The 12,834-nt window shown below is 40.2% G+C and overlaps 1 protein-coding gene across 1 annotated transcript; it reads left to right on the top strand.

Annotated features, from left to right (window-relative positions):
* The first annotated feature begins 3,387 nt into the window (after nt 1-3,387).
* LOC117299677 lies at nt 3,388-4,699 on the top strand. The gene has a single exon (XM_033783228.1). It carries the CDS (start codon nt 3,455-3,457, stop codon nt 3,995-3,997), a length of 543 nt encoding a protein of 180 aa, XP_033639119.1. The 5' UTR covers nt 3,388-3,454; the 3' UTR covers nt 3,998-4,699.
* The last annotated feature ends 8,135 nt before the right edge of the window (nt 4,700-12,834 follow it).

Genomic DNA, 12,834 nt, shown 5'->3' with positions numbered 1-12,834 from the left:
TGTACCATCCTCTTATGATATGTCTCTTGAATACTAGAGGATTGGAATGAATGTACTCTTCCAATAACCAATGATGAACCATCCCTTTAAGATATGTTTCTTGAATACTAGAGGATTGGAATGAATGTACTCTTCCAATAACCAGTGATGTACCATCCCTTTATGATATGTTTCTTGAAAACTAGAGGATTGGAATGAATGTACTCTTCCAATAACCAATGATGTACCATCCCTTTATGATGTTTCTTGAAAACTAGAGGATTGGAATGATGTACTCTTCCAATAACCAATGATGTACCATCCCTTTATGATATGTTTCTTGAATACTAGAAGATTGGAATGAATTTACTCTTCCAAAAACTGATGTTGTACCATCCCTTTATGATATGTTTCTTGAATACTAGAGGATTGGAATGAATTTACTCTTCAAAAAACTGATGTTGTACCATCCCTTTATAGTAGGTTTCTTGAAACTAGAGGATTTGAATGAATCTACTCTTCCAAACACCGATGATGATCATCCCTTTATGATATGTTTCTTGAAACTATATGTTAAGGAGAAAGGATTTGAATCCATGCACACTTCCACAACCTATATGATACATGTCAACACTTTATGGAATGTATCTTATAATATGAGGATAAACCATCGACGAACTATTCCTATTCGATATGTTTCTCGAAACGAGAACATTTAAATGAATCCCAAACCTTCAAAAAATTACCACCGACCGATTGAGTTCCACGCCGCGTCGTGTTCACTTCGGATACTTGGTTCGCCGCTAAATATTACCCGCTGAAACCGAACTTTTCCCCCGGGGGAATTGGCAAAGAAACAACCCAAGGTTTACAGCTTCGATTTGAAACCCTAAACCGCAATTACACCTCAACATGTTTTTATCACCAATTTTGTAGCAAGTGTATGACTTGCCATTCGCTCCATGCAAGTCGATCAAAGAAAATTCTTGAGTAGGTCCGATTGTCCCGACTAGACCTTTGTCATATGGTGCAGCCATTTTGAGTTTCCCCCATTCAAATGAGTGTAGCCAAGCTGAGGTTGGAAGCAGAAATGATCTGGCTCCTTTCTGTACATTGAGTTGTAGCATTCAATACTGCTATTGGATACAGGGAACATGACCAAGATGGTGGTTTTGATTCTAGGTTGGTAGGGCAAATAGTCTGGTTCCTTTTTTACACTTAAAATAAACATCCATTATGCTGTTGGATAATGGGTACATGACCAAGATGGTGATTACCTGTAGACGGATAAACAGTCTGGTTCATTTTGAACAATTAATATTATTAATTTCTTAGTTTTCAAAGCAGTGTTATCAAACCGGGATTTGAAAAATAGTCTGGTTCCTCTTTGTACAATGGTTATTACTATCCATTAATGCCGTTGGACACAGGAACATGGCCAATATGGTGGCAGAATGATCAAGTCTACGACGACAACGGTTAGCAGTTTTCGCTACACCGTCGTAGAAAAACGAATGCAAATTCCCGTGCGTTTTGGTCACCCCGTCAGTATCATGATTGCATTAAAGAAAATCCAGCAATTTTCTTTCTTCGGGGGGTCGAGTTACCCGTAAGTCACGCGTCACAAAAACGCAATCGTTCCCAGGGGTTTTCATGGCGATGCTTTATCCCCAAACAATAGCGCTCTCGGATGCAATCGTGAGTTACGGAACTACTGGGAATGTATAGTTCGGTCTTGCGGGCTCAATTATCCGCTATTCTAGCGAACATGGTGTTACATCTTGAGTTGGCTTGTTTTCTTTCGAGAGGACTGGATCATTGGATCAACAAAAATGCAGGAGCATTTGTTTCGCTCTCTCTAGTGAATCTTACCCGTAGTGGATCGAACATTATTTCCGTATTTGTTGTCTTTCTGAGGATTCACTGTTTTGTCAACAAGGCGTAAATTGCCTCCTGGCACTGGGGGCGACTTGACACATCAAGCAAGATTCTCCGAGTATCTGGTAGCACTAACATTTTCTGCGGCATTTTGTTTCGACTTTGTCTTGGTGAAGAACAGTACATTTACCATCATTGCAATGCGTACATACCGCGCAGGGGTTTATGAAACATCACCCCCAACTATGACGTCACACGAATTCATCCACGAATGATGAGGCCAAGGGGCTTTGTGCGAAACTCAAAGAAATGCAAAGTTGAGTTGAGGTCAACATGATTTTGTTTTTGTACTTCATAAACTTTTTGTATAAGATGTTGACGGGACGGTATGACGTATTTTTTGTTATCGTCCAAGTAGCTCTTTAACATCTCCTTTGCATAGAATTTTAATTATTCGTCTCCTTAATCCCTTTGTTTTGTTATTTTTTAAATGGCATTTACAATGTGTGTTTATAGTCATTTACTAGATGCAGAATGTTTAATGTTTGTGTGTCCCGATGGTCATACCCTGGGTAGAGAAATGCAATAAATAAATGAATAAATTGTCGGGCACATCTATTTTGCTTTGTTTATTATTCATCGTGGCTTGACAACTATTTCACGGAGTAGACAGAATGTTAATCGTAAATTAAAAACCCTGGAATTGTCTCGAAGCAAAACAGAATCGTGACTCCAGAGACAAATCCTTTTATAATTTCAACTTGCTGTTGAAGACACTGAACACTATTGGTAATTGTCAAAGACCAGTCTTCTCACTTGGTGTATCTCAACATAGTATGCATAAAATAACAAACCTGTGAACATTTGAGCTTAATAGGTCATCGAAGTTGCGAGATGATAATGACAGAAAAAAACACCCTTGTCACACGAAGTTGTGTGCTTTCAGATGCTTGATTTTGAGACCTCAAATTCTAAATATGAGGTCTCGAAATCAAATTCGTGGAAAATTACTTCTTTCTCGAAAACTACGTTACTTCAGAGGGAGGTTTCTCACAATGTTTTATACTATCAACATCTCCCCATTACTCGTTACCAAGTAAGGTTTTATGCTAATAATTATGTTGAGTATTAACCAATAGTGTCCACTGCCTTTAACATCTCAATTGAGGTACACATGAATACACTGCAACAGAGTTGCCGAAAAGATGCACGAGTGTTATTCAGCTCAGGAGACCAGGCACGAAAGCAACGAAGGTGTTTGCCTCATGTCCCCTGGTCATTGCCTTGGTGCCCTTGAAATGCTCAAGTAACAAAATTCCAATTTCCTCATAAAGGGTGGTGCCCTTTACCAAGTAGAATTGCCTTGGTGCCCTTGCCCGTTTATAAACGAAGCACACAGGCATGGGATCACTAGTGCTAGTCACTTTAGAGGGTCCCAAATGAAAAACAATATATTGCAAAAAAAAAAGTTAACCATCAACTTTTAACAATTATCTGTTTGTTTGTTTTACTCATTTCCATGCAGGTTGTGAAGTCACATCTCCTGTGCAAGTAAGACAAGTTTAAGTGCAAGCATCTTGCCGGTCAGAATTTCAACATGGCGTCGTTACAGCAAACAACCTCCAGCCAGGGGCTCTTCCTCAATATACTCCTCATTGCAATAACGTTACCAGTAGCGTCCTGTCTGACCCCAACCTCGTTCCCAGGGACTCACCATCCAAACGCGCATTCTGGCCTGGACAACTTCCAGAAGGGGATGATCATTGGGTTTGTGACGTTCGCCGTCTTGGCCCTTTTCATGATGATATTGATCCTGTACTTCCTCGTGAAGGGCACCAGACGAGAGTTGAAAAAGGCGCAGGTCGAGTTGGCCGAGCTGCGCGAGCAGCGGAGGCAGGACGTTGCCTCGGAGAGGCTCCAGGTACGAAGTCGGACCTCAGAGCTACAGTGCATTGTGGACGAGGACGAGGACGACTCGTCCGATCTAGTGAAGGACGAGAAGGACCAATATGAGGACGAGTTTGACTGTGTAGCACCCCCGTCGCCGTCGTATGATAATTATACGTACGTGAACATGAAGAGGAATGGTCGCCATGGACGGAAGCCGAAACAGGCCAATGATTTTATTATAGAAAACTGAGGGATGAAAAGGAGATCGATTAATAATATGCAAGTTTTGTCTAGATTTTTAACGGAATAATACACGTGGAAATGCTTCAGGCTCTCTGAGCGCAGCTATCTGTTGTTGGCCTAGAAGTTACTTTACTACTTCACCTGGGCCCAATTTCATAGAGCTGCTGAGCACACAAAAATTGCTTAGCATGAAATTTCTTCTTTAAAAAAAACCCAGGATTACCAACCAAATTTCTATTGGTTGCATATTGCTTGTTACTGGTATTCAGCTGGTGTTTTCTTATCCTGAGTATCACATGGAAGTTTGGTTGGTAGTCCTGTTTTTATCAAGGAAGAAATTTCATGCTAAGCAAATTTTCGTGCTAAGCATCTCTTTGAAATTGGGCCCAGGTTCTGGTTCTTGTATACTGTATAATGTATACTGTACAATCTCATCAAATGGGATATGACATGACGGCGACTGTGGCGGGCAAGATGCACACATCCAAGTGCTGTAGCATCAAATATTGCAACATGAGATCACGTACACAAGAACAGAAAAACAAACAAGTGACAGAGGAACACTTCAAAGCTCCTGACATAGAAACGGAAAACTGGGGAGAAGATGGAGCTGGGCAGGACACAATAGCTCTAGACCATAGAGTTATATATAAGAACTAGAGGGCGCACTTGCCTATATACGCACTCCGGCATGCGCGCAGGCGGCCATTTTCTAAGTGGACAAAACTGGCATCTCACAGCGCGTGTTTGTGCGGCCATTTTGTAAGTAACAAACAGCATCGCGTGAGCGTTCAATAAAAAAAAAGTCAAACGTGTTTTTCATATTCAACGCCCGCGGGCAGAATGACGCGCTTGTCATCTTGCGGTCCCGTGGCGTTTGTGCACGAAGTACCACTCGTGCATTCTCTAGTTCTTACATATAACTCTATGCTCTAGACAGATACAAATCGGAGCTCAGCAATCAATCATTTTATAGACGCCATATTGGATCAAACAAAATGGAGGGCACCAGAGAAAAAGATGTAGAGAAGAGCTGCAACAATACTGGGGGACAGTTAACGATCACAGAATAGAGAAATTATGGAGACAATTGCTGATTGTGAGGACTTCACCCTGCAGTGGATCGACAATGGTTGAAAAATCGAAATCAATGCAAATAAACGTGAAGGGAGTTCTTCACAATGGGATAATGCGAGGTGGCAGCAAACTTACCGGGTTGTTCTCGGTAAAATGCGCATGCTCAGAACTCGCTCATGAACACTTGCCTGGTTAGACTGCAGCTACCCCCCCCCAACCTGTAGGCTGGTTCCAAATAGTCGACTATGCGTATCTAGTCCAAGCAGTCCAGAGTTCGGGCTAACTTATAGTCAAACTGTGGTTAACAATAGTGTTTGGCGATCAAATTCGAGTGCAAAATGACAAGCCAAGGTTAGAAAAGTTACGCACAAAGCTATATCTGATCGAGTTAGGGGTGTACGTAGTAGCAAACGCTCTCTTCAGAAGCCTTAGATGGTTGAGAACGTTTCGTAGTAGCAAACGCTCTCTTCAGAAGCCTTAGATGGTTGAGAACGTTTCTTAAGATCAAATTGTAACTGTATAATGCATCATAAAGTTTAAATGTGTCATTAGTTTGATTTAAAAGGGCACTTTGCCTTCGATGTTGCTGCTTGGAATTGCCATATCCTTGTATGGAGTTGTTCAAGCTATGACACACGTACAGTACAGTGTTTTGTTAATAAGTGAGAGGGGTGCTTAAAGGCAGTGGACACTATTGGTAATGACTCAAAATAAGTATTAGCATAAAACATTTCTTGATAACGAGTAAAGGTAGTATACAAACATTGACTGCTTCGAGTGCTATGGTTAAAACTATGACTCCCGAGGTGATCCCCGGAGCGTTCTATTTTCCCGAGGCGAATTTGATTTCAAGAGCTCAGATTTAGAATTTGAGGTCTCGAAATCGAGCATATGAAAGCACACAACTTTGTGTGACAAGGGTGTTTTTTCTTCTTTCATTATTATCTCGCAACTTCGACGACCGATTGAGCTCAAATTTGTATAGGTTTGTTAATTTGTGCATATGTTGAGATACACTAACTGTAAAGACTAGTCTGTGGCAATTACCAATAGTGTCCAGTGTACGTCTTTAATTAAAGCCATTGGACCCTTTCGGTAAACAGTATTGGCCAAGACCCACACTTCGTGTATCACAACTTCTATATAAAATAACAAACCTGTGAAAATTTAGGCTCAATCGGTCATCGGAGTCGGGAGAAAATAACGGGAAAATCCACTCCAGTTTTCGCGCGTTTCCCCATGTCATGACATGTGTTTAAAATAAATCCGTAATTCTCGCTATCGAGAATTGATCTTGTTTTACTGTTTCCTCAAAAAGTAAAGCATTTCAAGGAATAATATTTCAAGAGAAGTCTTTCACCACTACCTTCTGTAAACCCTGTAAGTTATTTGTAAATCTGTGAACTTTTTCTGTACCGAAAGGTCCAATGGCTTTAAATATACAAAAATGTGCCTCTTGGTATACAACAAGTGGAGTACACGGCCTGCCATTTTGTTGACTTGAGTCCAAACAATGGGATACCTTTGAAAGCTAGGTGACAGCAGACTCACCGGGTAAATTTCCATTGTTTACGTAGTTCTGAGCCTGCGCACATTACCGGGAACAATGGATTTTACCTGGTAAGTCTGATGCCACCAAGCGTCCCAAAAGTCTCCCATTCTTCGACAAAATAATGGACAGTGCTCTGTCATAAATGTTTACACACAAACCCTTACACTTTCGAAGGGTGTTTACGTAAACAATTAAATTCTACTTTCCTATCTTTCCCAGCATAACTGTTTAACTTCAAAACATCAAAACAAAGTAACGCTTTTCAAACCTAAGCGCTCAACAAAGCAACGTGCCCTTTTACAACAAATTAGTTATACAAATTCGACTTCCTGTACATAATTTCTGTAAATGCATCTTAATCTCACCTCTTAAAGTTTCTAACAACAATTATATTTATTCCAATTAATAATTAGCTTTTAGCAGTAAAGCAAGTGGGAATCGGGCAGAAAGGGGCTGGTCCCAATTTCTTGATGCAGTTTAGCAGAACAGTCTGCTTAGCAAATTAATTTACTAATCAAGAAATGAGTGGGGCACCAGTCACATCAATTAACTCTATATGGCTGGTGACCTAATTTTGCTAACAAAAGTTGTCTGCGCTTAGCAAGTTTTCGTGCTTACATGCTTTATGAAATTGGGCCCTGTATATTCTCGTCCCCGGCTGTTTATAGGCAATCTTGCCGCATTGCATTTCCCTCTCTGCTTTCGTATACGCATAATGATGCGTACTGACCTGTGGGAACGAGGTTGCCGATTAACTGCAACCCCAAAGTATAACGTAAAATATGGCTCTGAAATCTATAGTTTACATAGACATTCATTTATTTTTTTTAGCAGAATTTTACAGTTTGTTGTGTCGTGATTTATATCGTTATTGTTATTGAAAGCAATGCAACTGGTTTATTGTGTAAAGGGTTTATTTAAATCGTTGTTTTACGATAATGATTAAGATCTTTTGTTTGCAGTGACAAAATGTAATAAACACTCAAAATTCTTTTTCGAAATATCCTACACATTTTGTTGTGTACAACTTTATTTTATTCGTGTCCAACACGTTATATTATTTCCATATCATTATTTATTCTTTGTTTTCATGAATTATTTTTCAACGACCAGTTCTCGTCTGTCTTTCACTTTATTGACTTAATTTGTTTATTTTACTCCTTTTGCTCACCAAAATATAAATAAATGTTGATTTTAAATGAAAACAAAATAAATGTGAGTACAAACCTTATACGAAAAATTTGTGTGAAACCTGACAGCGCTGTGGTCGGGTTTTGTTTTTATAGCGCAATTAAATTCCAATTAATTAATTTTGAACTGGCTCCGGACTAGCTTGTATTATTATATCAATCCATCGGTTTGCATTACCACACGGTCGAGTGCATGGACTCGTCAGGGCGCATTAGCAAGCCCCTTGATGTTGTCTTTGTCTGTCCATGCGTATTGCCATTACGGCCATTCAAATAAATAAAATTGTTATGCGTCAAACGTTCGTTTTTCTTCAAAGATTTCCCCTTGATGTTTGCGTTGTCTTTCAAATAAAATTCAATTGTTACGCGTCATGCTTTATTCTTCAAAGATTTCCCCCTTGGTGTTGCGGTTGTCTGTCAAGGCGAATTGCCATTATGGTCAATCAAATATATAAACTGCAGGGATGAGATTGTTCAGACTTTTGGCTGAATTCAGACTTTTTATGTCGGCCTGGTGAAGAAAATCAGACAATATTTTTTCCCACATATAAAGAAATCCTGCTCATTTGTCTACTTCTCTAGTGCTTTGGATACTGTTTCCAAAAGCTCCTTGGAATATATAACCCCAGGGGTTACCAAACGGTAGAAATGCCATCATTTTAACATACCTTTGAATTTGTATCCAAGTTTCAGACTTGTTCATTAGTAATGACTCTCACCCCTGAAACTGTTACGCGTCGTCCTTCATCATCTAAAGAATATACTTCGTCATGTTGTAATGATCGGCAGCAAATTGCGCCACAGCACCTTGTAAAACATTACATGGTGCTATCAGAATTAGGTCTCATAATTCAAAAGCGTAGTCCCACATCTTGCAGGAAATACTGTATATGTTTACAGCGCCAGGAGCGTCACTGAGTGACGGACATGTGCGCTATATAAGAAGCCACAATTATTATTATTATTATTATAATGTTGTAATGTCATGGTGTGATCTTAGATCACTGCTCTAAAGTCAGTTCAGAACTGAAAAAGTTAGTCTGTGATGTACAAACGGCCTCCGAATAAGATGTTTTTTGTATAAGAGTAATTCATGCACATGTGTAATTCGATGGACACAATATCATTAACTTCGGTGGTCATGTTGACGAGAAGATGATTGTTCTTTAGCGAAATACGTTAAAGTAATTTGATTCTGTTTATAGGCAGTGACATTTGGGACTTTGTGTACATCTCTCATTCAGTGCGAAAAACATGTAGTTGATGACAGCTTTTCTTGAGCTTGCTTTCGTTGTAATATACAACTGCTCAATCCCAGTCAAGACAACAGTTTAGCAGCAGATCAATGGTTGTTTCATCGGGCCCCAAGTCACGAGTCGTGGACGACGACCCATACACGTTGAATGCACAACATCTCCCCTACCCCCACCCCCCCTCTCTCTCTCTCTCAATGTCTCTCGGTCTAGTCGACCGAGGTTGGAATCATGTTAAGATTTACCCGTTCATTGAAGGCACATGTGGTGGATTTCACAAAGAGTTAGGACTAGTCTTATCTCGAGTTAGGACGAGTTACTCGTCCTAACTTAGGACTAGCTATACGTTTTTGATATCTCTTAGGACTAGGCCTAACTCTTTGTGAAATCGACCCCTGGGCATGTTTGGATCAAAGACCAGTACTACTTGCTGTACCCCATATAGAGCTATATATTTAGCTCTATGGTGTAACCCCCAACATAAAGTAACAACTGTGAAAATTTGACAACTTTTGGTAATCACTCAAAATAATTGTTAGCATAACAACTTACTTGGTAACAAACAATGGAGAGCTGTTGATAAAACATTGTAAGGAACGGCTCCCTCTGAACTAACGCAGTTTTTGAGAAAGAGATCATGTCTCACTAAATTATTCAGGCCGGAAGCCTTTTTAATGCATCTGAAAGCACACATGTGCGACAAGGGCACGCCGACCATGCCATCCGTGTCGATTCTCTTGCTGTCTCCACAAGTCAACCAAAGGTACTTGTAGTTGTCAACTTCATTTTGTTGCAAGTCGATACTTGTTTTGATGTCAATATTTTGTCCTGGTTGGTGTTGATGTTGACTGTAAATTAGTCATGCGTTTATAATTGCTCAAACAGATGTAGGATTCCAGACAAGAAACAAATTTCTTAAGATCGACTTTCAATCGATTTTGTGTTTATTCAACTTTTTGCAAGTAAGATTTGAAAATGTTCATGTCGGTAATACGATTAGTTAGGTTTGCGGTAACACCATGTAATAATGATAGTTCTCTAAATGAGTTGGGTTGGTATTGAAAAGAATCGCTGTTTTCAACAAACCTTTCTATAACTTAAAGGAACATTACATGACTGGTTTTTACTGATCCACCATATACATAAACTGTAGAAGCTCGAGATCGAACGGCAATCTGGGTCACGAAATAGTGAACATCCGATTATAAATTTTGCATTGCAATTAAACGCTCACTGAGCGATAAACTCCAAACGCGAAGTTAGATTATTTATTTCTCACCAAATATGACATTCCAGACAGAAATGTTTCAAGGGATGTTTTCTACTATCATCATCATTAGACCGTGTAAGTTTGATGTAAATCTGTGATCTTCATGATTTTTGTTTCCTACCAATTCGAACGTTAGCTTGTTACAACAATCTTTCTCCATGCCTCCAAGTCCTCCACTGCCCTATGTGTGTGACAATCTTTCTCCATGCAAACGGGGAGAGCCTCCAAGCGCTTTAAACAATAAGCAAAAAATACTTAAAGGAAAGTAGGGAATTTACAACAATGCAGTACATTCTAGCATAACTTGCATAATATAGACCGTATTGAATAACCCCCTTTTGCTATGAAAGTCGCCATCTTGTAGGCCAAACCGTATGCGCGTCCAAACGCGTATTATCAATGAAGCACGCAACACGCGGCATTCCCGGTTTGATTTCTACGGCACATAATGCACGCACACCCTCACGCACACGCTCACAGACGCCATGTTGTAGGGCAGATATTTGAACGTTGACGTCATATTCAATACGGTCTGTTTTAGTTGGCATTTTATTATAGTACACTGTAAACAAATTCCCGTAAAATTTACGGGAATCGGTTGTGCAGCGAGATGCCAACCGATTCCCGTAAATTGTACGTTGCAAACCGTACACGAAGTTACGGTGTGCCGTGATTTTCACGGTGAGAAAGCTGTCAGTTTACGGTGTAAACCGTACACGAAGTTACGGTGTGCCGTGATTTGTACAGTACATTACACGTTGAAATTACTACCATGGGACCGTATTTGAAAAAGTGGAAACTGATCGTAATTGTATTGGCTAATGTAATTGTAATGGCTTATTACAATAGTATAATTACTCCGATGGTATTGTATTTTAAAAAGTGGAAAATAACCATATGTTAAAGGTACGATCGACTTTGGTAATTATCAAAAGAATTTGGCAAGAAATATAGTTCTGAATAATTTTCATCATAAAACTGCAAATGAGATAATAATCTCCCTTCAAAATTACGTATTTACGGGGTTTGCACGGTAAAGTCATGGACAAATCTCGTTACGGTAAAACACCGTAGCTATTTACGTACTTTTCACTGTAAAATTACGGTATTTTTTTACAGTGTAATCGTGCCCTAGGCTCCAATGGGGAACCCTTTTTAGGGGCGTCACCCCACCCCAATCTTACAGCCCACCCATGTCGCCTCGGCCCTAACAATGTAAAAGAACGAGCCTTTACTTTAATTAGCGTTTAATAAACATCTATAACCTCAGGGATTTTTCAATTATTAACTCACAGACATTGATGTCAATGTTTACCAGCAGTGTGTACTCCCGGCCTTTAGAACTCCCAAAAATGGTCTGTATTTGTATGAGTCTTTAAATCTATACCTTTAATTTGCATTAATATTCTGCACGCACGAATACGTGTCTCAACTTATTAGTCCCGTTCTAGTTTCATACAAATGGCTTCACACGCCACGATGATTGTACTGCGCCAGCAATCTCTTTACCAGATGACAAAATGGAAGACGAGATCAAAATTATCTTTGCACATGCATCATCATTTCGAGGTGCGAGAAGATTTTGTAAACAGCGCCCTCTGTCGAATAAATCGCAAACGGACTTGTGCTGTAGTGAAGTTGGGCCACCGATCTATATCTTTCTGAGTAGAGATCAGTGAGTTGGCTTTAAATTAAATAAAGACTGGTCCCTTGCGCTGGTGTTACAGGTCCCGTGATTTCATAGGTGCAGTGACGTAAGATTTCCACATTTGTGATATGATTAGTTCGTAATTAATTTGTCAGCTTCCAATATTTTCGTTTTATTCCTTGTGATTGATCGCAAATCTCTAGTATGTGAAATGGATGCGAGAGGTAAATCCGATGGGATCCTGCCAGGCTCTCGAGGGCCGGTATCTGGACGAGTGTGACGTCAGATGTTGAGGCTAGAGAAAATTTACTTTGGGTGCGTTCGATAAGCTTCCCTGGGTCGACCCCGCAGTGCTCACTCGGTGAGCCCCTGACAAGAGCTAATCGAACGATCACACTCCCCCTCTTGTGGCGACGGCATGCACCTCAGGTCACCCCCAAGTGACCCACTCCACAAGCAGGGCACTTGGGGCTGACCTAGGTGAGCCCCGTCATAGCTATTCGGATGAACCGGGGCAGACCGGGGTCGACTCAGGGAAGATAAACGAACGCACCCTTTGTAAATTAATTGCGAGTAGTTTGATAAGTATAGTAGTCCCAGCCTATTTCTATACCATCCGCCCAGGTAATAGTTAATAAGCAGGACAGGTTTTTTTTCAGAACTGAGAAGTCTCCCGAACACCCGAACAATCTACTCCGCGGTAGTAGAATAAAGCAAGACAGTTCTCTAAGAACAAACTCTACCTGGCAAGTAGATACACACATATGGTGTTGCCGCAAACCAAATACATATTGATACCTCACCATGCAATGCCTCAAGTCCTATATAGTTTGATAAGTCTCTGGGCACCAGTT

Source organism: Asterias rubens, chromosome 14, assembly GCF_902459465.1.
Source record: "Asterias rubens chromosome 14, eAstRub1.3, whole genome shotgun sequence".
NCBI classification, from domain to species: Eukaryota; Metazoa; Echinodermata; class Asteroidea; order Forcipulatida; family Asteriidae; genus Asterias; species Asterias rubens.
The sequence above is the reverse complement of the archived record's forward strand: the minus strand, read 5'-3'. Positions and strand labels throughout refer to the sequence as shown.